The 26,042-nt window shown below is 38.7% G+C and overlaps 2 protein-coding genes across 10 annotated transcripts in view; one reads left to right on the forward strand and one right to left on the reverse strand.

Annotated features, from left to right (window-relative positions):
• Window positions 1-15,605, forward strand: part of PLXNC1 (plexin C1) — a 160,477-nt gene extending 144,872 nt beyond the window's left edge. The window contains exons 24-31 of one of the 2 annotated variants that reach the window (XM_010383921.2): window positions 2,442-2,496; window positions 5,138-5,169; window positions 5,265-5,372; window positions 6,583-6,746; window positions 8,861-9,008; window positions 11,676-11,816; window positions 11,897-11,971; window positions 13,122-15,605. In XM_010383921.2, the coding sequence (XP_010382223.1) occupies window positions 2,442-2,496; window positions 5,138-5,169; window positions 5,265-5,372; window positions 6,583-6,746; window positions 8,861-9,008; window positions 11,676-11,816; window positions 11,897-11,971; window positions 13,122-13,226 (828 nt within the window). In that variant the 3' untranslated portion in view covers window positions 13,227-15,605. Of the gene's footprint in view, window positions 1-2,441; window positions 2,497-5,137; window positions 5,170-5,264; window positions 5,373-6,582; window positions 6,747-8,860; window positions 9,009-11,675; window positions 11,817-11,896; window positions 11,972-13,121 lie in introns of those variants that run through there. The other variant, XM_030939504.1, reaches the window with a different exon arrangement.
• CEP83 (centrosomal protein 83) overlaps window positions 1-26,042 on the reverse strand; it is a 192,538-nt gene that overhangs the window by 31,095 nt on the left and 135,401 nt on the right. For 7 of the 8 annotated variants that reach the window (XM_030939512.1, XM_010383920.2, XM_030939509.1 and 4 more), the window contains 3 exons: window positions 20,836-20,939; window positions 17,834-18,023; window positions 16,215-16,825 (listed from right to left, as the gene is read on the reverse strand). In XM_030939512.1, coding sequence (XP_030795372.1) covers window positions 16,721-16,825; window positions 17,834-18,023; window positions 20,836-20,939 — 399 coding nt within the window. In that variant the 3' untranslated portion in view covers window positions 16,215-16,720. Of the gene's footprint in view, window positions 1-16,214; window positions 16,826-17,833; window positions 18,024-20,835; window positions 20,940-26,042 lie in introns of those variants that run through there. The other variant, XM_030939510.1, reaches the window with a different exon arrangement.

Consider the following 26,042-nt stretch of genomic DNA (forward strand, 5'->3'; position numbering starts at 1 on the left):
GTAGTTCATCCATGCTGTAGCATGTATCGGTAATTCTTTCATTGTATGCCAATTTTTGGTACTATATTGATACTACATGAACTAATACATAGTAATAAAGAATGAACTACTTGTAGTTGCAACAGGAATAAATGTCATAGACCTTATATTGACCCTCAAAATCTAGACACAGTACTACTGTATGATTCTATTTATGTGATATCCAAGAACAGGCAAAATTCATAAATGGTGATGGAAGACAGAAAAGTAATCACCTCTGGATGAAGATGGGGTGGTCACTGTCTCGGAAGGGACAATGGGAGCACTTTTCAGGACCTTGCAATATTTTATATCTTGATAAAGGCGGTGGTTATGTCAGTATATATTTATTGCCATCGAACTGCACACTTAATATTAGCAAAAGTTAAGCATGTCCCACACGTTATGCTTAAATTTCAAAGCTTTTATTAAAAAGTACATGCAAATTTTGTGATTTTTACAAGCTTTTGAAAAAATGTCACAGGTTGACTATCCCTTATCCAAAATGCTTGGAACCAAAAGTATTTCAGATTTTGGAATTTGCTTGGATTTTAGAATATTTGCATATACATAATGAAATATTTTGGTGACAGGACCCACGTTTAAACACAGAATTTATTTATGTTTCGTAAATACCTTATACACAGAGCCTGAAGGTAATTTTATATAATTTGGGCACAAATCAAAGTTTTTATAGGGTTTTGACTGTGACATGTTATCATGAGATCAGGTGTGGAATTTTCCACTTGTGGCACCATGTCAGCACCCAGAAAGTTTCAGATTTTGGAATATTTTGAATTTTCAGATTAGGGATGCTCAACCTGTATATACCTACAGAAAAAAAAAATTATAAGCATACTGCTGGATGAATTATCACCAAGTGAGCACATCCTGAAACTACCACCCATGTCAAAAAATAGAAGCCCTCTTCTGGCCTTTCCTAATCACTACCGCTGCTCTCTTCTCCAAATATCTAACATGATAGTTTTGACCGTTTGGGTTTTTTTTGTTTTCAAGCTCTATGTAAATGGAATCATTCAGTATACTTTCTTTTCTGTCGAGATTCTTCTGCTCAACATTATGATGGTAAGATTTACCCATGTGGCGTGTAACAGTAGTTTGCTCATTTTCATTGCTTTATAATCTGTTGTATGAATATGCCCCAAATTATTCTAATGATGGATGTTTGAGTTGTTTCCAGTCTGGGACAATTACAAATAGCTCCCTATCAGGATTTATACTTATTTCTGTGGACTAAAGACCTACATGTGAAACGGCTCTGTCATAGGGTGGACACCAACTTTATATACCACGATTTCTGAAAACCTGTTTCAGCATTTCTTAATAGAGTAGTGTCATAGTCAGTTAGGGCTGCTTTAACAGAATACCATTGACTGGGTGGCTTTAACCTTTCTTTCTTAATAGTTCCAGAGACCGGAAGTTCACAGTCAGGGCAAAGTACTAGTAGCTCGGTAAGGACCCTCCTCCTGGTTTGCTGAGAGCCATCGACTTGTATCCTTGTGTGGTGGAAAGCAGAGGGGACCAGCAAGCTCTGCTGTCTCTTCCTTTTCCTCCTCTGTTTAGAGACAAGGTCTCACTCTGTCGCCCAGGCTGGAGTAGAGTGGCACAGTCAGGGCTCACTGCAGCCTTGAATTTCTGGGCTCAAGTGATTCTCCACCCAAGCCTCCCAGGTAGCTGGGACTACAGGTGTGCACCAATGTGCCCAGCTAATTTTTAAATATGTTTTTGTAGAGAGGGGTCTCCCTATGTTGCCCAGGCTGGTCTCAGAACTCCTGAGAGTGATCCTCCTCTTCTTCCTCCCAAAGTGCCGGGATCGCAGGAATGGGGCACCATGCCCGGCTCTGGTGTCTCTTATAAGGGCACTATTCCCATCATGAGGCCTCCAACCTCATGACCTAGCCTCCCAAAGGCCCTATCTCCTAATACCATCACACTGGGATTAGCATTTCAACATAGGAATCTGGAGGAGACACAAACTTTCAGTCCACAGCAAGTAACAATTTTTTAACCTCAAAAAATGAAACTGGCCTAGGTCTTTCCTGGCCTCTGAGAATTGGGGGGAATGTCCTAACAGAGCTCAGTCTTCCCCTCTTCCAGGGCTCACCCACCTTCCGTCTGTCCCACAGGGTCCTGGCCTCCACCTTCTGCATACTACCCTACTGCCTCCCATGGCCTCATCAGCCTCCTCCACAGGACCATGAGCCCCTTGAGGACAGAGAGACTGTCTTGCTTGTCATTTAGTCCCAGCCTCCAGCGCAGTGCCCAGAACTTAGTAATTCTTGATAAATATTTGATTTAATAAGTGAGAGCATGTAAGATCCATCCAGCCATCTAATTCCTGGGTGAAGCTGAGAAATCCATTAAATTTTGAAAACTCATATATCTTTTATCTTTGGTTTCAGATATCGAATGGATCCACTATAAAAGTCTTTAAGAAGATAGCAAATTTTACTTCAGGTAACCAATATAATATTGTAACATTTTGTTTTCACCCAGCTTCATAAAGTACTGCTTTTTGTCTCTCAGCTGTATCATCACAAAGGTGAGATTGAGTTGTTGCTATGTAATTCTCTGAAAGCTGAGACAAACCATTTTGATCTCTTTCCAGTCCTAAGAATGTGATCCCTGCAAGAAGGAAAGGAAACTATAAATGGTGGTTGGCCTGGACTGCCCAGCACTGAGGAAGTGGCTGCCTCTTTATAGCCCTAAGCTCAGGGCAGAATCTCATAGCTTTTTTCCAACCCTTTAGAAGGATGGGGGCTAACAGAGGAGATCCCCCTGGCAAACTGAGAGGGAAGAGTACAGATAATCATCACACAGCCCCGCAGCAAGTGCTGAACAAACAAGATAATCCACTTAGAAGGTCCAAGTCTCCTGTGATAGCACTTGCAAAATTCCCAGAAATTGGAGAGAGACAACTAACGGGGGAACTTTTATGGGAAAGTCAATAGGCTGGTCTCTAAAGTGATTTTCTGCTTCCCTGATAGCCCTGGGGCAGGAAATTCCTGTTCCAGGTTTGTCTCCAGAGAAATTATACCCCAGTCAAGACAATCAGCTCTCAGCCCTTGGAAAGGTTCTGAGCTCCTACCAGATACGCTCCTTTCACACACACAGCCAGAGGTAGGGCTTCCTGACTCCTGGATTCACTATTAGAAGGAGCAGGGAGCATCTGGTCAGTGCAAACAGAATGTGGGGCTCCTGATTATACAGACAGGATAATTGGGTAGGACTCCTTTGGGGAAACCCACCTTCCATCACTACATGGGGCTGTGGTGAAGCCATCTTGCAGAGCTGCTGTCATTCCAGCTTAAGGGGGATGGTGTCTTTGTGTTGAAAAGTGGAAGAGCTGTGGTTTTTAGGTTTCAAAGATTGGGCCTTTTGAAGAGCCTGTTATTTGGGGATTGAATAGTAGAATCTTAGGTTTGGATCTCTTTGTGGGCCCTCCAGTCAGTCAGCACTGCTACTAGTTCCCATTCATTGCAACTGAGAGCCACCATCTTATCATCCTGCTAATACTCTGAACCTCCTGTACCTCTGTCCTATCATTAGCCCCTCTGTCAAAATCCCAACCCTGGATGAACCCAACGATTTATCTTTTCCTGACCCTACAGCTAGGGAGCCACAGAAGAAAGGCACATAATGGCACACTGGGGGTCACTATAAGTTCACGGTGCCCAACTTGATCAGGGCCCTCCACACAGCCTGCTCTCACTGGGTTTCTCTGGGCAGCTCATCTCTGTGTTGTCCATAATGTCTGCCTTCTCTCCTCAAAGCTTTGACCCACACAGCTCTCCTCTCAGCAGATGACTTCACCCTGCACTCTTTACAGAGAAAACAAATCAGAAGTCCCTCAACAGCCAATACCAAACCTACCAACCTTACCTGCATCTGCCTTTTTCCTTGATGCTCATGGGCTGACCTTCTTCCATTCAAGGCCAGTCTCTCACCTGTGCTTTGGGTTCCATCATCCTTTCCAACCTTCTCTATCCTTACACTACCAGTAATCTCTTTTCTCACCTGTATTTTTTTTCCCTCTCCATCTACTCCCCATTTTCCATTAGCATTTCAAGATGTGCTAGTCTCTCTCATCTTTAAGACAATGTCTCGCTATCGCCCAGGCTGGAGTGCAGTGGTGCAATCATGGCTCACTGAAGTCTCAACCTCCTGGGCTCAAATGATCCTCCCATCTCAGCCTCCCAAGTAGCTGGGATTACAGGAGTGTGCTACCATGCTCAGATAATTTTTACAATTTTTTGTAGAAATGAGGTCTCGCTATATTGTCCAGGCTGGGCTCAGGCAGTCCTCCTGCCTTGGCTTCCCAAAGTGCTGGGATTACAGATGTGAGCCACTGAGCCTCTCTCAACTTTAAAACAAATCAAATGCTTTACTTCCTCTCTTCCCTCCATTTACCATTCCCTTACCCTTTACAGCCACATTTCCTCACTCTGCACTACTCTTGGCTTGCTCTGTGAGCACCACCTCATTGTCCTTTGGGATCCTAGAAAGGGTCACCTCCTTCCTACCTTTGGGCCTCCCTGCAATTTGCCTAGCTGACTCTATCTCTTCATTAGATTCAGCTCAAACATCCCTTCCTCAAAAACTCCTGGACTAGATTTAGTCTCTTTGTTAGATAATTTCCTAGCATATAATTCTCCTTCATAACCTTTATCACAATTATAATTGTGTACTTAGAAGTTTGATGTCTCTCATTGGCTAGAATGCAAATTTCATCAGGGTGGGAGCTAGGTCTTATTCATTGCTATATGCCCAGTAGTCCCTGGCACATAGGAGGTGCTCTAGGTACATTTGTTAAATGAATGAGGCTTGAGTCTCTCCTACCAGCAGGAGATCAGAGATCACTAGGGATCTCTGTTTTTCCCTGTTTTACACACTTCCCCCTCCAATCCCTAGCCCGTCCCATCTTCACGCTGTTCTTAAGATCTTAAGATGCAGCAGAGGGAAAAATGTAGCTCAAGTCAAAAAGCTCAAGTAACTTCAGTATATAGCACAAATGGGGCTTTTTATGAGAAGACCAATTAGCCCATGGTTGGCTTTTTTTTAATGGACTGCTTTCTCTCCCTCTTTCTCTGGCGTTCAGATGTGGAATACTCAGATGACCACTGCCATCTGGTGAGTTCAGGCTTTCTTGTGCTCACCGCTGAATTGCATGCCTTCTGTAGCATGGATGGTCTCCTTGGGTAACGCTTCTGCTGTCTTCCCTTCAGATTTTACCAGATTCGGAAGCATTCCAAGATGTGCAAGGAAAGAGACATCGAGGGAAGCACAAGTTCAAAGTAAAAGAAATGTATCTGACAAAGCTGCTGTCGACCAAGGTACACTTACTGTTCTGGGAGCACTTTATGGCTACCTAGGGGGTGTATGATATGTTTGACTTAATTTCCACTGAGGTGTGAAAATGTTACAAATCCCTTGTGCCTTCTAGCAAAGCAAAATGAAAGTTTAAATTGTAAACACTTCCTACCCCGTTCTTCTTTTTATACACTACAAAGATAACAGCACTTAACAAATTTGTACTGTAGTATCTTCAGTCAGAGATTTAATATTGTTCTCAGTATCTTTCCCCACCATTTCACTATTATTGTTATTTTTTAGGTTGACAGCATAATTATTCCTTTTTGTTTACTTATTATAGATGTGCAATAATACTCCCTTTTTGAATTGCAAATAAAATGAAGAGGATGGGAAGGGTCAATGGCTATAAACCTAGTAAATCTTACTGATTTTTGTTTTTCATTTTAAAATTAAGAATTCTGCTCACACATAAAAGTGTCAGATGTGAAAGCCGGTGGAATACCAAACTGGGAGCAAATTTTACTTTATCTGGCTTTTAGTGGAATTAACAGAAGTCTGTGGTGATCTTTTTTTTCTCCCCCTCTGGAATGATGAGCACTATAAATGCTATTATCTACACTTGGCCCCAGTAACTTTATGGGCATGCTTCTTCAGATTATAACAAAGAATCTGCTTAGAGCTTAGGAGATTTGTTTAGTGGGCAGAGGACAGCCCAAGCCTCTTGATTTTCTCAGCTGTCCCATAGAGCTCAGCCTATTTGGCTTTTGTAAAATACTCAAATGCTTTGGAAAGTACACAATAAAACCTTATGATAGAAATATATGCAACAGGAAAAATTCTGGGAACAGAGCAGCATCACTTGAGCTTTTCCAGGCTGAACATAACTAATAAAAGCCAAATATCCGTGGCTTCCTGGTTTATGTAAACAGCCCTACAACTGACATTTCAACTGCTAGAGATTTCTGAGATGTCCTCCCAGTTGCCTAAACAGTGTTGTTATCAGCAAGAAGCTTACGAACCAAATCTAAACCTGGGCATGGATTTTCAGGACTTTTGTCCCATACTGTGAGCACTGGCCTCAATTTGACAATTTTACATTTTTCTCTTCAGTTTGTTTTTCCCTGTTTTACACATTATTTTCCCTGAATTTGGATTAGATTTTGCTATTACATTTTCCAAACCACTACCACAGTTTTTAATCTCCCAAATCTGATGTTGTCTGTCTTTCAGGTGGCAATTCATTCTGTGCTTGAAAAACTTTTTAGAAGCATTTGGAGTTTACCCAACAGCAGAGCTCCATTTGCTATAAAATACTTTTTTGACTTTTTGGACGCCCAGGCTGAAAACAAAAAAATCACAGATCCTGACGTCGTACATATTTGGAAAACAAACAGGTGGGAATGTAGGTGATTATTGCCTGTTTTCAAGAATCTGGGACAGAATATTAACTAAAAAAAAGACATAGATAGTTACAGAAGGATTCATTTATCTCTGTATCAGAATCTTTGGGCTCGGTAAGCTATCATGTCAAAGTAGTTTCTTATTCTGTTACTATTTTTAAACAATAAAGGAAACCATTCCTGTGCCAAGAATCCTATTCTTGAAGATAAACTATTATCTTTGGTGCATGATAAAGACTTTGTCTCAAATGTTAAGTTGACCAGCAAAGAATGAGAAATTAATATTTGTGGTTTTATATCATTTTTGCATTAGAGAAAATGTTATGATAAACCATTTTTGGTTCCTAATCAGTTACTTTGCAGTCCCAAACTGTCTATACTCATTGTATACAGTTTTTTATTTTATCAAGTGCAGTACTCAGATACTATAATTAGCCAGAAGTCTGTATTTTGTTTTGTATTTTAATATTTTATCTTAAGCACAGGCAAGACATCCAAATTTTGCCTCCTCAGTAAAGAAATGTAGCTCATGATCTCTCTTTGAAATGCTGCGTGCATGGGCCAGATAAGACTCAGCGTTATGATGAAGTAGAACTTCTCAGTGCAAGCCCAAGGCTTTCCAGGCACTGAAGGCAGCCAGGTCACTTTAAATGAGTATCAAAAGCTGAAGTTTCAGAGTTCTAGGGCTAATCTCCCATTTAATCCAGATCTATCCCAATTCTCTACACTGGCTTGCTCCCTTCTCTTCCTGTGTTCTAGTGTCTTTTTTTTGAGACAGGGTCTCACTCTCGTTGCCCAGGCTGGAGTGCAGTGGTGGGATCTCGGTTCACTGCAACCTCTGCCTACTGGGCTCAAGTAATTCTCCCACTTCAGCTTCCCAAGTAGCTGGAATTCAAGCATGCCACTGCACTCAGCTAATTTTTAAAACTTTTTGTGAGATGAGGTCTCACTACATTGCCCAGGCTGGTCTCAAACTCCTGGACTCAAGCCATACTCCTGCTTCAGCCTCCCAAAGTAGTGAGATTACAGGTGTGAGCCACTGCCCCTAGCCTGTTCTAGCCTCTTATGTCCAGTCCCTGCCACTCCCAACCACTCCCACATCAAGCCTGGGAGTTGAGGGCCACCATTCCACCTTGAAGATTATGGCATCTGAGCAGGGCAGCAGCCAGGACAGTAAAGCTATTGGGAGACCCAGCAGCATATGGTGGAGATAATGAGCTAGGCCAGAGTTGAAAAGGAGATCATGGAAGGACTCTGAACCAGTCCCAAGTTCATCTTCGGGTATTTGAGTACCTACTATGGGCCAAGCAGTTAGGTTCTGGAGATATAGTAACAAAACAGATGAAAGTCCAGGTCCCATTCTGATAGCTGGGGACAGACACTAAATGTAGTATGTAAACAGTAGTACATTAGCAGATGATGAGTGCAATGGAGAAAGTAGGAAGGGAGGCTAGTATGTGTCAGGACTAGGTGATCTGAGAAGGCCTCACAGAGATGGTGACACTTGAGCCAAGTCTTGAAAGAAGAGAGGGCATAAACCATGAGACTACTTGAGGCAAGAAAGTTTCAGGCAGACAGATGCCAAGAGCACAAGTTGTGAGGCGCATGCTTGCTTGGCCCACATGAAGAACAGCAAGGAGTACAGGAGAGTTGAAATGAGTGCGGTGAGGAGCAATGGGATAGGAGGGCAGAGGGCCAGGTCGTGCAGGGTGTTATCCAGAGGGAGATGGAGAGCCTCAGAAGGCTGGAGCAGAGGAGAGACATAGTCTGATTCTGTGTTGAGAGGACTGCTGATAGGCGAGAACAAACTGTCAGGAGACGGGAAATAATCCAGGTGAGAGAGATTATATATATAATCAAGAGCTATCTGGAGAAAATTCTTGTCCATGGCCACTTTCAAACTTACCCTCCTCTATCCTCCTCTTCAGTAGCTCTGGTAGTTAACCTTTTCTTGTTCTTTCCAAGTGAGCTTCTATCGGTTGTTTGGCTAAGCAGAGTTGTATACTTCAGTAACAAGGACAAAAACACTCGTTTACAAACTGTGATAAACAGACCATTGGCTTCATGAGTGGCCCTATTTGAAAAGAGATTATTCTCTCTTTGAACAGCCTTCCTCTTCGCTTCTGGGTAAACATCCTGAAGAACCCTCAGTTTGTCTTTGACATTAAGAAGACGCCACACATAGACGGCTGTTTGTCAGTGATTGCCCAGGCATTCATGGATGCATTTTCTCTCACAGAGCAGCAACTAGGGAAGGTAAGGTCCAGCTTGAGTATTTCCTGTATGAGTCTTATGAGTTTGACACACTTGTCTTTCTGATAAGCATTCAAATAACAAACAATTGGTCTAAACTACACCAGCTAAAAAGAAATAGCAAGGGCCACTGTAAATTTGCTGTTCTTTAAAATCTGTCTCATTATTTTTAAATCTAATTTTTTAAAAGGGAAAAACAATTAGCCCCACCTGACTGCAGAATTCTTCCTGTGAAAAACTTTATCACAAAGTATGCGTTTTGTTTCCTAGAAAAACATTCTATGGACACTGATAAACTGTTAACCCAAAATATGCAACTATTGAAATTTGCCTAAATCAATTATATTTGAATATACATAAAATGCCTATTTGAATATAACACATTGCTTATGGGACAGAAAATCTTGCCCGAGATTTCTAACAATACCAGTCTGTTTCTAATCAAAGCATGAGTACTGTTTTCCTATGGTTTTCTTTGCTGATCCCAAGAACGCAAAGAAAGATAAAAACACAGAGCAAACTTTGAAAGAGATGTTTTGGTCTTATTTGAGCGCTCCAAAATATACGAAACTGAGTAATATCTGTGCCTAATAGATCTTTGAACACTGAGGAGGAGTTCTTGGGTAGGACTTTAAGAGTACCTGGAAGGAATGGAGACTGATGTTCCATAGGTGCCTCAGACTCCCAGTCGTAATCTAAACTCTTTATCATCAGTATTTCTGCAAAACAAACCTGTTTTTACTTTTGTCTTCCCTAGCATTGCCTAGTCTCTCAAGGTAGCATCCTCAACGTTATCTTTGATTCACTCCTCTTCCTTCCAACCTCTATCCCCAAACTATTGTTTACCACTCACTTCTGTCTCAAATGTCTGTCCCTCCCTCCTCCTTACTTAGCCTTATCACTTAGCGTTATCCCTTCATCCCATCCCTACTGGGATAATAATTGCTTCCTAATTGGGGTCCTTGCCCCTGCTGTCTACCTATCCCCTAAACTTTTCCTTTTCACTCTCTCTCAGGTAATCTTTCTAAAACATAAATCTGATGTTGTCAGTCTGCTTCTTAAAAATTGCAAATATTTCCCATTACCACCTACCAGCTAAAGTCTTCACAGTGCAACATAGTGCTTCCTGATGGGCTTCAGCCCTCTTTGCTGGCCTCGTTATTTTCTTGCACACTCCACATACCCACTGTGCTACAGCTTTTACTTTTCATGAACTTGTTCTCACACCCCTTTGCTCATCTTTCCTGTCTCACAATCCCTCTGTCTAGGTAAAATTCTCCCCATTCATTCATCATAAACATTTTATTCATTCAACAAACATAATTTCCTAATGAGGACCAGAAACTGTAGGAGACTCCGATCAGTCTAAATACTCCTACTTTGTGAACTTCCCCAATGTATTTCCTACAGTACTTTCTTCATTTGACTAACAAAGTTCATCTTAGCATGCAGCACACTGAAAGGCACTTAAATGTTTATTCACACTAAAAACAGTTATTTATGAATTATGTTCTTGACACATTTCACTTAATCCTCACAAGTACCAAATAAGGTAGTTATTATTACCCTCATTTTATAGATGAGAAAATTGATGTTCTGGGAGGTTACAAGACTTGCCTGAAACCACACAAAGTAGCGAATTATGATTTCTGATTTATCCAACTCTTTTTGTCAACTCCTGCTGCTATTTATTTGTATCATAGTAAGCACTTTGTAAATCTGTCTTTGCAACTAGATTGTAAGCTTCTCAAGGGCAGTCACTGGTCTTCATCATTGTACTCTCAATGCCTGCTCCAGTGCTTGCTTAATAATGTTTACTGAATGAATGAATGATAGCATGATTTCTGGGTTCCACTTAAATTTGACAAATGAGAAAATCTCAATAATATCTCCGTCTCTAGGCATCCTTCAGAATGATTCATCAAGCATTGATTCAGCCTCATGGACTGGGACATTAGCCCTATCGTTAACTTACCTATCTTTCCTGAGTAGAATTTTTTAAAGTTTTGTGAAAAATAATGACTTTTAAAAATAAAATCATATTTAATTTTTAAATATCACGTTATAATTATGTAGAAACATTCAAACTGCCAGGGAACCTTTGCAAAATCACACATCAGAGCCACCAATACTAATGACCATGTGTTCCCTTGAAGAAACTGGAAGATCTTTATAATCTAATGAAATAAAAGGGACAAGCTGGAAAATCTGCCACTGCCAATTACTTACCAGTTTTCATGGTTATATAAAGGGCTCAATCAGACCTACAATCAAGTCTTTTATAAATGCCAAATTCACTGGTGGGTGAGGATGAGAGCAAATGTTTTAATTCAGGCTTTTTACAACCATTAGTAATGAACTATGATTGAAATAAGTTCCATTGTTACAGTAACTCAAAATCATGCAAAAATAATAATTTTAGTTCTTTTATGAGAGGAAGGCAGAATATATTAGCATTTAATCTGCCTGAAAATAACAGTGACTCACCAGAACTATCTAGATAGCAGTCAGTCATTCAGTCAACAACATTTAAGGCCTACTGCATGAAGCCTTCTAGCAAGAGGTAAAACTGGTGGTGGGGGTTCAGCTACATTGGTGTATTATAAATTCCTCCCCCGCCTTTTTTTTTTCACTCTTTTGATGATGGTTGCTTTCCCCACCCCCCCCCAGGAAGCACCAACTAATAAGCTTCTCTATGCCAAGGATATCCCAACCTACAAAGAAGAAGTAAAATCTTATTACAAAGCAATCAGGGATTTGCCTCCATTGTCATCCTCAGAAATGGAAGAATTTTTAACTCAGGAATCTAAGGTAACATTAGAAAGCAGAAATAAGCTTATATTTGGTTACTTTAAGTCATTTCAGAATCCCTCAACAAGTCTTTCTTTTAGAAACACGAAAATGAATTTAATGAAGAAGTGGCCTTGACAGAAATTTACAAATACATCGTAAAATATTTTGATGAGGTAAGATTTTAAATAACATTGTTTTTAACCTATGAATCAGGCACAAGGATGTGGTTATAGCATTCTATCAGTTTCAGAACAGCTCTGGCATCCCAAAAGGCCAGAAAGGGAAGCCAGGAAGCCTGTGTGAGATGGGGGATCCTGGCACTGAGCCAGACCCTGCACATGGCTGCTCCTCTTACAGTTTTATCATGCTGCCCACATTTGGACCAGCCTGAATGTACATTTGAGTTCATGGGGCCTACAGTCACACTGACTCAAGTTAACTTTGATGAGTAAGTAGTGGCCCTATTAAATGGGGTCAGCTTATGCTTGATTGTAATTTGCTAAAAATGAAAGCTAAGCTTGTTAAATCGCCTAGATTCTGTATTCAATCGTTATATGAAAGTATGACATATTTCTAACTTAAGCAACTATTTCAATAAACCATTCTCCTTTATGATTAATTCTCCTTAATCTGGGTTTTTTTCTTTGGAAATTCACACAGACACATTCATCAGATGCTTTGTTTCCAAACAAATGTTAACTCCCCCTTCCCTGATTCCCCCCCAATCAGTCATGCTGGGACAGGCTATCCATGTCAATGGTGAGAATAGCTCACCAATTCCATTTGCTACTTGAAGATGAAGTGAAGCTCTAAGGTAGGGTAGAGGCAATGAGTTCTTAAACATGATAAGCATCCCTCGTTCCAGGGGTCAGGGGAGAGAAGGGAAGCACTGGGGAAGGGAGGGGAAGAGGAGGGACTACACTGCCCAGATGGGAGGGAAGGGAAGGATCTGTCTCTGACCAGGATGTCCTTGCCTGCTGCATTTAAGGAGAAATACTTGCCTGCATGTTGGCTGCCCAGGAATGCTTGCTGTGCTTGGAATGGCTGTGACATAATGCATAAAGCAGGGCCTTGGAAGCCTGGCCCCATATTTGTAAGCAAATAGTTGGTATTTCTTGCGAGCTTCTATTTTAAGCCAAGGTATTGTTGATCCTGTGATAAGGACTTAGCAAAACAACTTGCAAAGTGAGTATGTAAATGATGGAAGAAAATGTTGGCATCTGTTTCATACAGATTTTACCACTCATAGCATCAGGTATGCAAAAAACAGAATTGTAATGCTAAAACCAGAATATCTAAAATAACTGTTCTAATTGTCAACAGATTCTAAATAAACTAGAAAGAGAACGAGGGCTGGAAGAAGCTCAGAAACAACTCTTGCATGTAAAAGTCTTATTTGATGAAAAGAAGAAATGCAAGTGGATGTAAGCACTCTGGGGCCTGGCTTAATCTGGCAAAGTTCTTCAGACGACTTGGGAGCAAAATGGCTGCTTGAGCTACTCTGTGTCGTTAATTTCTTGTTTGCACATAGGTTCCACTTTGAGCACTGTCTTTTTAAGAGACCAAGGCACATGCACAGCTTTTAAAAAGCATACCAACCATTGTGCCTGTGTGTCTACTGTGGGAACCCTTCTGTAAATAGAGTTGAAGTGGTTGTTGCAAACAGTCTCCTTGTTTACAGAGAATACAGGGCCAGTAAGCGAATGTCAGTATTGTAACTACAGTCTCCACTTAAGCACAATGATATAAGTGGTTTTGTTTGAAAACTACAGCTATGTAGCACTTGTGCTACACTGTACCTCTGCATTGTGAAGGGATACTGCCAGTGCTCAAAACAAAATGTGAAATGAGTCATTTGGAAACAAGGTGGGGATGTTAGGGCAACCTCGAGGATTTGCAGCATTGAAACTTTCCCCAGTAGTTCTTGGAAAAGCCGACCGCAGAATTTGGTAGTGTACACTTAGCATTTGTGAGTGTGTGTGTGTGTTTAAACCAAAAACTAACAGTGTTGCAACATTGTTGAAAGGGCTCGTGTTTTTCAGTGGTCATCAACTGCACTCCATCAAACTCACCTCCATTTCACCAAGGAGCTCTAAAGTAAGGAGAGTGGGCTTTATTTAAATGAACAGCATTTTAACCAGATACTCTGTCTTAATGTATGTTCCTTTTTTTCCATCTATTTTTTTGTACTAAATGTATTTGATAGTGGACATGTTGAATATTTACAAAAAAATCATTAATTCATTTCTGTTTCAAAACTTTTGATCAGAACGATCTGTGGAAGAGTAACTCCATTTCTATATGAGTGTCTCCTTGCTTTAGATTTCTGGTGAACCCTGTGGTTATGAATACTTGTGTGTGATTTAAAAAAAAAAAAAAGATACATTTTACATTTCATCGAATTGCTGTTCACACTGGAGTATTATATATAAATATATATATTTGAGGCCCAAGGCCTGAAAAGTATTAGTATACAACTTGGTATCTTAGTCTTACTATGTACTTTTTGAAAGTATTCCTCGCAGGAGAAAGAATTTAAAATACCCATTTTATTCATGCCTTTCTTTTTAAAGAATTCTCTATCCAGTTATACTGTAGTCTTTTTAGTGCTGATTTTTTATTCCTGAATTTTTGCTGCTCATGACCAGTTTTAATACCACTGTGTTTTCCTTCTATTAAACCAGAAGAAGTAAACAGCATAATTGGCAACTCTTTTCTTGTGGCAGGCACCTTTTACCCTTGGTGCTCCAAATCCCCCATCTAGGAAAGAAATTTTTTCAAGTCAAATAACATTGATCACATATTCCTTGAAATCATTTACCAACACTGTATGGAGCATTAGGATTTAAATATGAATTTGTCTTAGATAAAGGCAATTCCTTTTTGCTCCTGAATTATCTGGAAAAGCATGAGAGAGGTGACACCTCAACAAACTGATCAGAGAAAATAAGCAGTTACTACCCTGATAGGCACCTTCCCAATCCTGTTGCTTTTGACCATTGTCTGTCCAACGGACACACCTCAAACAAACAAAACTACCAAATAGGTTATAGATCAGAATAAAGGTGAGAGGTCTGGTCCCCATCTAAGGCTGCTACAGTCTTCAAAGAGGCAAAAGGAGTTCATAAGAGAACAACAGTAGGAGAGTTGAGAGCCAAGGGTAGGAGAGTTGCCCAAAAGACTTCCCCTACTTTAGGGTACTGAAAACGCAAAGGATCAGCTACAGCTTTATCTAAGTATTTACTGAATGCTACATGAGGGTGTCCCTGTCCAGCTTTCTGACACATGAGTCCTGTGTGGAGAGTTACCTCCTCTTCTGGGGACTGTGCTGTTGGGAACTTTGGGCAAGTCACTTACCTCTTTGTGCCTCAATTTCTGTATAATATTTCTAAGCTACCTCACTGAGGTGGTATGAAGATTCACTAATGTATGTAGCGTGTTTGTCAATCCTCCAGTGAAAAGCACTATCTAGATCACATTTTGGATCACATTAGCCAAATGCAGTAAATGGCCAAATTAGATGTGTGCTGAAGACAATCAGTCACTGGGTCTATATTAAACAGCAACCACAGCAACAAATGGCAAACAATTTCTATTTTCAAGTTTCTTTGCATATTTTTTTGGTGCAAAACAGTTCATTTATAAACTTTTTTTTCTAACACTAGTGTCTACAGCAGCATTTAAAAAATTCTGTTACCTTTTCTGTATTAGGATTTAAAGTCTATTTCTTGTATACCTGATTGAAGCTGTTCTTGGAGATGAATGTTTTAATGTCTATACCCAAAAAAAATAAACATTTTGATGTAACTGTGGACTGTCTTTTTTTTTTCAATTTTCTAGTTATAATAGGTTTTTTATGAAGTGGCTCCATGGAAATTATTTTTCAGAGACAAGGTGTCACTGTATATGCTGTGAATAAGCAGCTATATTATGTAGTAAGTAAACCTAGTTTCTTGCTAATGGTGCTAAGGACTGCTCAATTACAATCCTGGCCTCCACTATCAACCTGGACTTTTGAATATGAACACCTTGGGATAATGAACATTCCACTTAATTTGGGAGACTTGAGCTTTAGCCTCATTAACATGAAATTATTCCAGCAGAATTCCTCTAAAAGATGTCACATTAAAAAGGCTTCCAATGGGTGTAAAAAAAAATGAGAGCATACTTAGGGACACAAAACACATAATTATTTGGTTAGAGCTACAGTAATGGGAAGTAAAGTTAAATACCAACAATGTTTATAAAGGGACCTGAGTTCAAGTTTTATAATCAATGGCCTCCTTGTTAATACAGTCATATGATTTAATTATTTGCACTTATTCTCTATTCTAACAAAGCCAAAGTCAGTAGACTGTCATATTGCTAAATATATGCTCTATGGTTTATGTAAAATTAAACACAAGACAATATAGATTAAAAAAATATTAAGTTCTTTAATAAATTATGTGTACACAGCTTTTAGAAAAGGTAGCCTTTTGAATATAGATACCTTTACCTTCTTTATGCTGACTTTTAAACTGTCTTTTTATATAGTAAACCAGAAGATGTGTACGGACCCTGTTATTGCCAAGTATCCCAAAGATGAAGAGGGAATTAATGATAGTTATATTTCACTCAAAATGCCAAAAAAAATTTCAACAAAGTAAAAATTTTAAAACTTGACTCTAGTTCCTTTCATTCTCAAACCATTGTCAAATATTCTAAATATCTCTGAGACTTTCTCTTGTAATGCTTCACTTGTATAATCCTAAAATCCTGACAGTCATACAATACAGCATGTAGTAGTAAGTACCTTTTCTTAAGGCACATTCAAGTGTTTTGGCAAACAGTAAAAAGTATCTAAATGCCACAGGTTAAAACATCAAGTTTTACTGAGTCACCAACTTCACCTCTTTTGATCTGCCTGTTCTCCAAGAACATCATTCTCCAGAAGATCCAAGTTCCTCTAGTTGTTTTCTTTGTGTTGTTTCCAGTTCTTCTAGTCTTTTGCGAAGTAGGGAGAGTTCCTTTTGATGTTGTTCCTCCTTAAAATGATGTAGAGAAAGCATAGCAAAAGAAACTATTAAAAAACTAGTAGAAAAGTAACTGTTAGGCAGCAGCCTTGGACTGCCTCTTTTATATATGCCTATAATATCTGGCAAGGAAATGCTGACCACCGTAGCAGTCTAAAAACAGTAGCATGGGCTAAACTACCATCTAATTTTGCTTCTCTTCTGCCTCAGGCTCTAGCCTTAAGCGAAACCCATAGTCTGTTCTTCTCTAAGTGTAAAATTCACCAGGGAGTGAATTAGAAAATACTAATGCAGGGCCCAGGTATACTTACATGGCAACTTTCCAACAACACTGGTGTTTAACAGCAGTTATTATATAATAAAGCACTTGGCCTTAGATTCAATTCAGTGATTAAAATCTTCTGTGCTTACATTATAAAACATAATTACTTATTAATACTCCATCTTCTGAAAACGAATCAAATCTGATTCCTTCAATACCTCAGGGGCCTGATACAATAGAAAGAGCCCAGGTTTTGGATTCAACAGGTTTAGGTTTGAAACTTTGTCACTTATTAGCTATGATCTTATGCAAGTCACTTCAGTCTGAATCAGTTCCCTTACCTATGAATTAGAAATAGTAATATCTGCCCTCAAAGCATATTTCGTTAGTATTAGACATTGCACGGTACATGCACAGTTCACTGCGTTAGTAAATTCTCAGTAGTAATTAGTATTAACATTATGAATAAGCTACAAACTCTAGGTTACTCAAAGACTCAATCAACTTTCCTCTTGTCCAGTAAGAGATTTCACTCCCAGCACCATCACTAAAGGATCATGATTCAAACTGAATTCAGCAAATTTCTAGGCTAAATGAAAGGGAAGAAGTTAAAACTAGTGTTAAATGTTTATGCCATTTTTGTGGTGAATTTTGAGCACTGACCAAAGTGATAATTTGAGTTTTATCACCATATTTAAACATTAAAAACCTACAAAAATGTATGACTTTTTTTCTAAAACAAAAATAAATGCTCATACCTGCATATGAGGAGGAAATGGTAGTTCCATGCTTGGAACCATGGCTGATGACTGAAAGCTAACAGGATTGATAGATGCCGTTGGAGGCATGTTAGGGACCAAAATTAGACTTCGAAATTCATTATGTCTTCTCTGTATATCTTTTAGTCTTTTTTGAAGCCTTGTATAGTCTTCAAAAGGAACATTTTGTCTTAAAAAGAAAAAATGTTTATTTAATACGGTTATACCCTACTGAAGCACAGTATGATTCACAGAATATAATTTTAAACTGGAAGAGGATTTCTAAATTATGAGATCTATATATAATATATAGATAAAAAATCTGTTTACCTAGAAAGATAAACAGAAACATGACATAACATCTTACTCATTAGCAATCATTAGCATTGCAGACTATCAACTCATTATAAAGTTATATTTGCTAAAGATCTAAAATCTTTTGATACTTTGGTACTCACTACTCCCACTCACTCCCATTCATGAATCCTGAAACTAAAGGGAGACTCTAAACCAAAAGAGTGCCTTATCTTACAGAAAGAATCAAATAAAAATACAGTTCATCCCTCAGTATACACATGGGATTAGTTCCAGGACATCCCTCATATATCAAAGCCTATGCATACAAGTCCTGCAGTCAGCCCTGCAGAAACCTGCATAATGGAAAAGTTGGTTCTCCGAACTGGAGGGTTTCACATCCTGTGAATACTATATTTTCTATCCATGTTTGCTTGAAAAAAAAATCTGCATATAAGTAGATCCATGCAGTTCAAGCCCATGTTGTCAAGGGTCAAGTGTAAAGAAAATGCTAGATTGAAGCTTACAAAATTGCCATTTTTAATAGGTGAAATATGGTCAAATACAGAGATTTTCACATAGTTCAATCTAATTTTTAAAATGTCAGTGTGATATTATAGTAAGAAATATATATTTGGTTTTTGCCCTTGGTTCCTGGCACATAGCTCCTAAAACTCTGGGAAACTCTGCATTGATAAGAGTATCTTTTGTATATAAATAAGATAACTGGTGGCTGGGGGCCCCTGAATAGCTTCAGGATGATCGGGCAGGTCACCAGAAAGACTGAGGTATGATTAGAGGGTTGGAACTTTCAGCCCCACTCTCCAACCCCACCCACCACCACATGACATCTGGGAAGGTAAAGGGCTAAAGGTTGAGTTGATCACCAATGGCCAATGATGTAATCAATCATGTCTATGTAATGAAGCCTCCATAAAAATCCAAAAGGCTGGGGTCAGAGAGCTTCTGGATTGCTGAACATGTGGAGGTGTCTGGAGGCAGGCATGCCCAGAGAGGGCATGGAAACTGCACGCCCCCTTCCTCATACCTTTTCCTATGTATCTCTTTCATCTGGCTGCTCATCTGTATCTTTTGTAATACCCTTTCTAATAAGCTGGTTAACGTAAGTTTCCCTGAGTTCTGTAATCTGCTGTAGCAAATTAATTGAACATGATGAGCAGATCATGGGAACCCCAATTTACAGCCATTTTTAGCCAGTCAGTCAGAAGCACCGGTTACAACCTGGGGCTTATGGCTGCATTCTGAAGTGGGGGGCAGTCTTGTGGGACTGAGCCCTCTACCTGTGGGATCTGATGCTAAATCCAGGTAGACAGTATCAGACCTGAATTATAGGACACCTAGCTCTTGTCCACTGGAGAACTGATTACTCCATGTATAGGAAAAAACCCCAAACATCTGGTGTCAGAAATGTTGTGTTGACTGTGTGAGAATAGGAAAAACATTGGTTTTATAATAGGAAAAAAACTAGTGTTTTTCCTATTATAAAAGGTAATCATAAAGGTGAAGCTACACAACTTTAGGAAAAACAACAAGGAGAAAAAGGCTAACTTTTCAGGCCTTCACAGATCATCATCTTTTTGGACATGACTTTCAATAACCATTAATCACACCAGTAATCAAATATAATTTCAAAATCACTCAAAATTCTAGATGATCTGCACCACAGCTGGCCAATCTTGAATTGCTAACGTTTCAATATTAATGTTTATGGAAGAGAAAGTAAGTTGAATTCTGTTTTAGAAGGACTGAGCCAGGAATCGTGGCTCATGCTTGTAATCCCAGTGCTTTGGGAGGCTGAGGCAGGAGAATGGATTAAGCCTAGGGGTTCGAGGCTACAGTTAGCTATGATTGTGCCACTGCACTCCACCCTGGACAACAGACCAAGACCCCATATTAAAAAAAAAAGAAAAAGAATTGAAACAAAATTCAGAATTACAAGCGTGTTTGTAATTTACAAATTACTACCAAATTAATAAACTAAAGGTGGCTTCCTACTTTGGAACAGAGTATTGTAAGGCTAGCATTAATTCTACAGCCTAGAAACTTCTAGAATGTTCTTTAAAAAACAATTGTTCACCTTTTGGTAATAATTGCACCCAAGAACACCGGTGCACAGTGTTATAGGCAGTTTCCACTACAGAAAAACCTAATACTTGAATAGCTAAGGTGCTGAAGGCTACCACTAATTCACCATTAGAAAGATTTTTCTTAACTTGAATCAAATGTGTCATATAATGCCACTACCAACAACTTAATATGACAAATCTCTGCTTTAAAAATGCTGATGATCCTGATTATCAGATGTGCTTGAATGTGACTACAAAAGCTCAATAATATCTCCACACCAGGAAACCAAAACTGACCTTTGATTCAAAGTTGTAGCCACAATTTTCAGAACTATGCAATAGCTACAACTGTCTTGTCTCAGCAGCAAGAACTAACACCACTCCTTGCTACCAAAGCCAGTGACACTTTCTGTCCTGGCATGTGATAGAGACCTTTTGGTTTAAAGGAACACAGTTAGGGGATAAAAAAAAAAAAAGGATAGTACATTAGGAGTTATCAAGTTGTTTTAGAACTCTTTTAAATGTATATTTTAAAAGAAAAGAAGGTACGTTATACTTAGAGACAAAGTTCTATGACCTCAAAATAACCACATGGGGTAGATACACATACAAACACATTACCTATTTAACACCTGATTTTCTGTTTCTAATTCTTCTTTCTTTGCCTCCAAGACTTCTACTTTCTGTTGTAGTCTTTTCAATTTGTTTTCATGGAGAGATTTTCTCTAGAGAAAGAGAAATATGAACAAGTATGTTAATACATAATCTCTTATTTGAACAAAACTATATAGAAAATATTTTACTCACCAAAAACTGTATTTAGATATGAATGTTTTCAGTGAATACTAGAAACAAAGATTAGTAGACATGGCTCTTTCTGAAAATTGCAAAGATAATAAACCACAGATCTATCTAATATTCTCAATGTGACAATTATGAATGCCAAACAAAAAAAATTGGTATCAATAATTGCTGCAAATACAAAAATCTACAAAGGGAAGGAGTCAAATTTTACTACCAAGTCTGCCTTTACATCTGGTAAGAAATAATGAGCTCTCCATTGTCCCAGAAGATAGCATGTGTTTAAGAGAACTAAGCCAGGAACAGTGGCTCATGCCTGTAATCCCAGTGCTTTGGGAGGCTGAGGCAGGAGGATGGATTAAGCCTAGGAGTTCAAGGCTACAGTTAGCTATGATTGTGCCACTCAAGAACCCATCTTAAAAAAATAAAAATAAAAGGTGGGGGCCGGGGCCGGGCACAGTGGCTCATGCCTGTAATTCCAGCACTTTGGGAGGCCGAGGCAGAGAGATCACGAGGTCAAGAGATCGAGACCATCCTGACCAACATGGTAAAACCCATCTCTACTAAAAATACAAAAATTAGCTGGGCGTGGTGGCGGGCACCTGTAGTTCCAACTACTCGGGAGGCTGAGGCAGGACAATCACTGGAACCTGGAAGGCGGAGGTTGCAGTGAGCCGAGATTGCGCCACTGCACTCCAGCCTGGCAAAAGAGCAAGACTCCGTTTCAAAAAAAGAAAAGAAAAAAAAAATTACAAGCATGTTTGTAATTTATAAATTACTACAAAATTAATAAACTGAAGGATCAGAAAGCTAAGATAGATATGGATGCATTTGTTTAAAAGTTGCCTTTCTAAATCTTAAAAGGAAAAAATTTAAACTTTACAATATATAAAGGAAAAAATTTCTAAGTAAATATTGTATGGTTTGATTAAATAATATGGAAAAGCCCAGGTAAAATGCAAAAGGAGTATATGGAAAAAAGTAGTTTGTTTTTTTTTTTTTTTCAGTTTTTATACACAGGTCTTTTGTTTTTTAATAGAAAAACACCTATGATGTTAAAACTCATTTAGTCACTACAAACCTTTTAGGTATTTGTTTTTGAATTCTTTTTTAACTGAAGTATAATCTTATAGAGAAATGAATAGAATATAAATGTAAAGCTCAATGAAAAACCACAAAACAAATGCTGGCATGATTCCCTTGTAGGTCAAGAGTACTGCCATGCCAGAAGGGCCCCTTCCTTTCCCCCTTCCAATCACTAGGCCTGTCATCCTCTGAAAAGGTAACCAACTAATTTACTTCCAAAAGTATAGTTTACTTTTGCCTATTTTTGAACCTCATATACATACAATCATAGTATTTACTCTTTTATTACTGGCTTTATTTCACTCGACATTGTGAGATTTGTTACTTACAGATATACTTCATTAATTCCCACATATTATATTCCACTTATGATTACTGCATAGTCTAGTATATTCACTCAGTATACCATCAAGGGTTATTTGCATTATTTCCAGTTGGGACTATTACAAATAACTCTGCACGAGCATTCTTTCTCATGCTTTGATTGTCCCACATCCTCCAACATCCCAGAAGGCTTCCTTATGCTCCTGTCTACCCTGGCAAAAGAACCACTCTTCTAGCCTTTATCACCAGAAGTATTTATTTATGAATTTATAGGTAGTTAAGGAGTCCATCTGTCTATCCATCCACCCATTCATATGAAAGAAATAATAAATTTATGCTCTTTTGTATCTGGACTTTTTTCTCAGCATTTTATATGACTAAGCCATGGGTGTTGTATTGTCACAGCACTTCTTTTTCACTATAATGCTGTCATCCACTGTACAAATATACCACATTTTATCCATTTTCCTGTTCATGAAAATTTAAATTGTTTCCAGTCTGGGGATATCATATTTTATGAACATTCCTAAACAAGTTTTTGGCAGATGTAAGTACCTCATTCTCTTGAGTATACACCTATGAGTGTGTCATAGTGTATACATGTTTTAGCTTTAGTAGATACTGCCAGTTTTCTAAAGCAGTTCTACCAATTACATTTTCACCAGGAATATGTGAGTTCTAGCTGTTCCACATTTTTGCCAATACTTGGTATGGTCAGTCTTTTAGTTTTTGCATCCTGTTTTGGTGAAATACAGTATCTCACCGTAGTTTTAATTTACATTTTCCTGATAGCTAAAGGTACTGAGCACCTTTTCTTATGCATGTTAGTCATCTGGATATCCCTTCTTTGTGAAGTGTCCATCCTAGTTTTTTGTCCATTAAAACTTTTGAGTAACCTGATTCCTACTGATTTGTAGTTCTTTATATATTCAAGATATGAATCGTGTATCAGATACATATGTATTGCAGATTGACCTTCTCCAGCCTGTGGTGTCATTTTCTATTAAGAGTATCCCTTAATAAAAAGCTTTTAATTTAAAATCAATTACATCAATCATGTATTTTATAGTAAGAACTTTTTGCATCCTGCTTACTTTTACTATCCCAAGACCCTAAAATTTTCTCCCAAGTTTTCATCTAGAAGCTTTATTCATTTTTATCTATGTTGTGAGGTTAGGTTGAGTTTAATCAATTGACTCACTACTATCTATTTGAAGAAGCCTCCTTATCAAAATGCAATGGTACCTTTAATGTAAACCTACTTCTGCTACTGTTCCATTTGCCTGTTTATCCTTATGCCAATACCACACTGAATTACTGTAGCTTATATTTGGTGTTGATACCTGGTAGTTTTAAGTCCTCTAGCTTTATTGTTCTTCAAGATCGCTTTGGTTATTCTAGTCCTTTGTACTTTCAGATGAATTTTAGAATCTACTTTCTAATTTCTACAAATAAACCTGCTGAGCTCTTGATTAGAACTGCATTCAACTTATGGATAAATTTGGGAAGAACTGACACCTTAATATTGAATCTTCCAAGTCATGAACATGGTACAGTTTTCCCTTTAGGCATTCTTCAATTTTTCTTAGCAGTATTTGTATTTCAGTGTAGAAGGCATAAACATCTTTCAATGGATTTGTTCCTAGGTATTTTATGTATTTTCATGCTATTGTAAATGGCATTTAAATATCTTCTAATTGTGTGTGTAAAGAAAAATAACTGGTATTTGTTACTTGACTTTGTATCTAGAAATTTTAAAAATACACATTAACAGTTTGACAGATTTGACTTTTATGCATGCAGTGACATTTGTGAATGATAATTTTAACTTCCTTTCTACTCTTTATGTCCATTTCTTTATTCTTAAAACTTTTTTTACGCTCAGAGGTACATGTGCAGGTTTGTTTTATAGGTAAACTCATGTGCAAGTTTGTTTTATAGGTAAATAGATTATTTCATCACCCAAGTACTAAGCCTAGTACCCAAGTTATTTTTTCTGATCCTCTCCTTCCTCCTATGCTCCACTCTCAAGTAGGCCCCAGTGTTTGTTGTTCCCTTTTGTGTCCACGTGTTCTCATCATTTAGCTCCCACTTACGAGAATGAAAACATGCAGTATTTGGTTTTCCTTTCTTGTGTTAGTTTGCTAAGGATAATGGCCTCTTGCTCCATCCATGTACCTGGCAAAGGACATGATCTCATTCTTTTTTATGGCTGTATAGTATTCCATGGTGTATATATACATTTTCTTTATCCAGTCTTCCATTGATGGGCATTTAGGTTCTCATGTCTTTGCTATTGTGAATAGTGTTGCAATGAACATATGCATGTATGTGTCTTCATGGCAGAAAGATTTATAATCTTTTGGGTATATTTACACAGTAATGGTATTGCTGGGTCCAATGGTAGTTCTGTTTTTAGCTCTTCGAGGAATTACCACACTGCTTTCTACAATGGTTGAACTAATTTACACTCCCACCAACAATGTATAAGTATTCCCTTTTCTCCACAACCCTGCCAAAATCTGTTATTTTTTTGTTTTTTAATAGCCATTCTGACTGGTGTGAGATGGTATCTCACTGTGGCTTTGATGTGCATTTCTCTAATGATCAGTGATATTGAGCTTTATTTCATATGCTTGTTGGTCACATGTATGTCTTCTTTTGAAAATGACCTGTTCATTTCCTTTGCCTACTTTTGATTGGAGTTGTTTTTATCCTGTAAATTTAAGTTCTTTCTAGATGTTGGATAGACCTTTGTCAGATGCAGATGCATAGTTTGCAAATGTCTTCTCCCATTCTGTATGTTGCCTGTCTACTCTGTTGACAGTTTCTTTTGCTGTGCAGAAGCTCTTAATTAGAACCCATTTATCAACTTTTGCTTTTGTTGTGATTGGTTTTGGCATCTTTTTTTTTTTTTTTTTTTGAGACAGAGTCTCGCTCTGTCACCCGGGCTGGAGTGCAGTGACCGGATCTCAGCTCACTGCAAGCTCCGCCTCCCGGGTTTACGCCATTCTCCTGCCTCAGCCTCCCGAGTAGCGGGGACTACAGGCGTCCGCCACCTCACCTGTCTAGTTTTTTGTATTTTTTAGTAGAGACGGGGTTTCACCGTGTTAGCCAGGATGGTCTCGATCTCCTGACCTCGTGATCCGTCCGTCTTGGCCTCCCAAAGTGCTGGGATTACAGGCTTGAGCCACCGCGCCCGGCCGCTTTTGGCATCTTCACCATGAAATCTTTGCCAGTTCCTATGTCCTGAATGGTACTGCCTAGGTTGTCCTCCAGCATTTTTATAGTTTTGGATTTTAATCTAAGTCTTTAATCCTTCTTGAGTTGATTTTTGCATATGGTGTAAGCAGGTCTAGTTTCAATCTTCTGCGTATGGCCGTTTATCCCAGCACCATTTAATGAATGGGGTGTCCTTTTTCCCATTGCTTGTTTTTGTCAGCTTTGTTGAAGATCAGGTGGTTGTAGGTGTGAGGCCTTAATTCTGGTTACTCTATTCTGTTCCATTGGTCTATGTGTCTGTTTTTGTATCAATATCATGCTGTTTTGGTTATTGTTGCCCTATAGTATAAAGTCAGGTAGCATGATGCTGCCCACATTTTTGTTGTTGTTGTTGT

This window comes from Rhinopithecus roxellana, chromosome 10 (assembly GCF_007565055.1).
Source record: "Rhinopithecus roxellana isolate Shanxi Qingling chromosome 10, ASM756505v1, whole genome shotgun sequence".
NCBI classification, from domain to species: Eukaryota; Metazoa; Chordata; class Mammalia; order Primates; family Cercopithecidae; genus Rhinopithecus; species Rhinopithecus roxellana.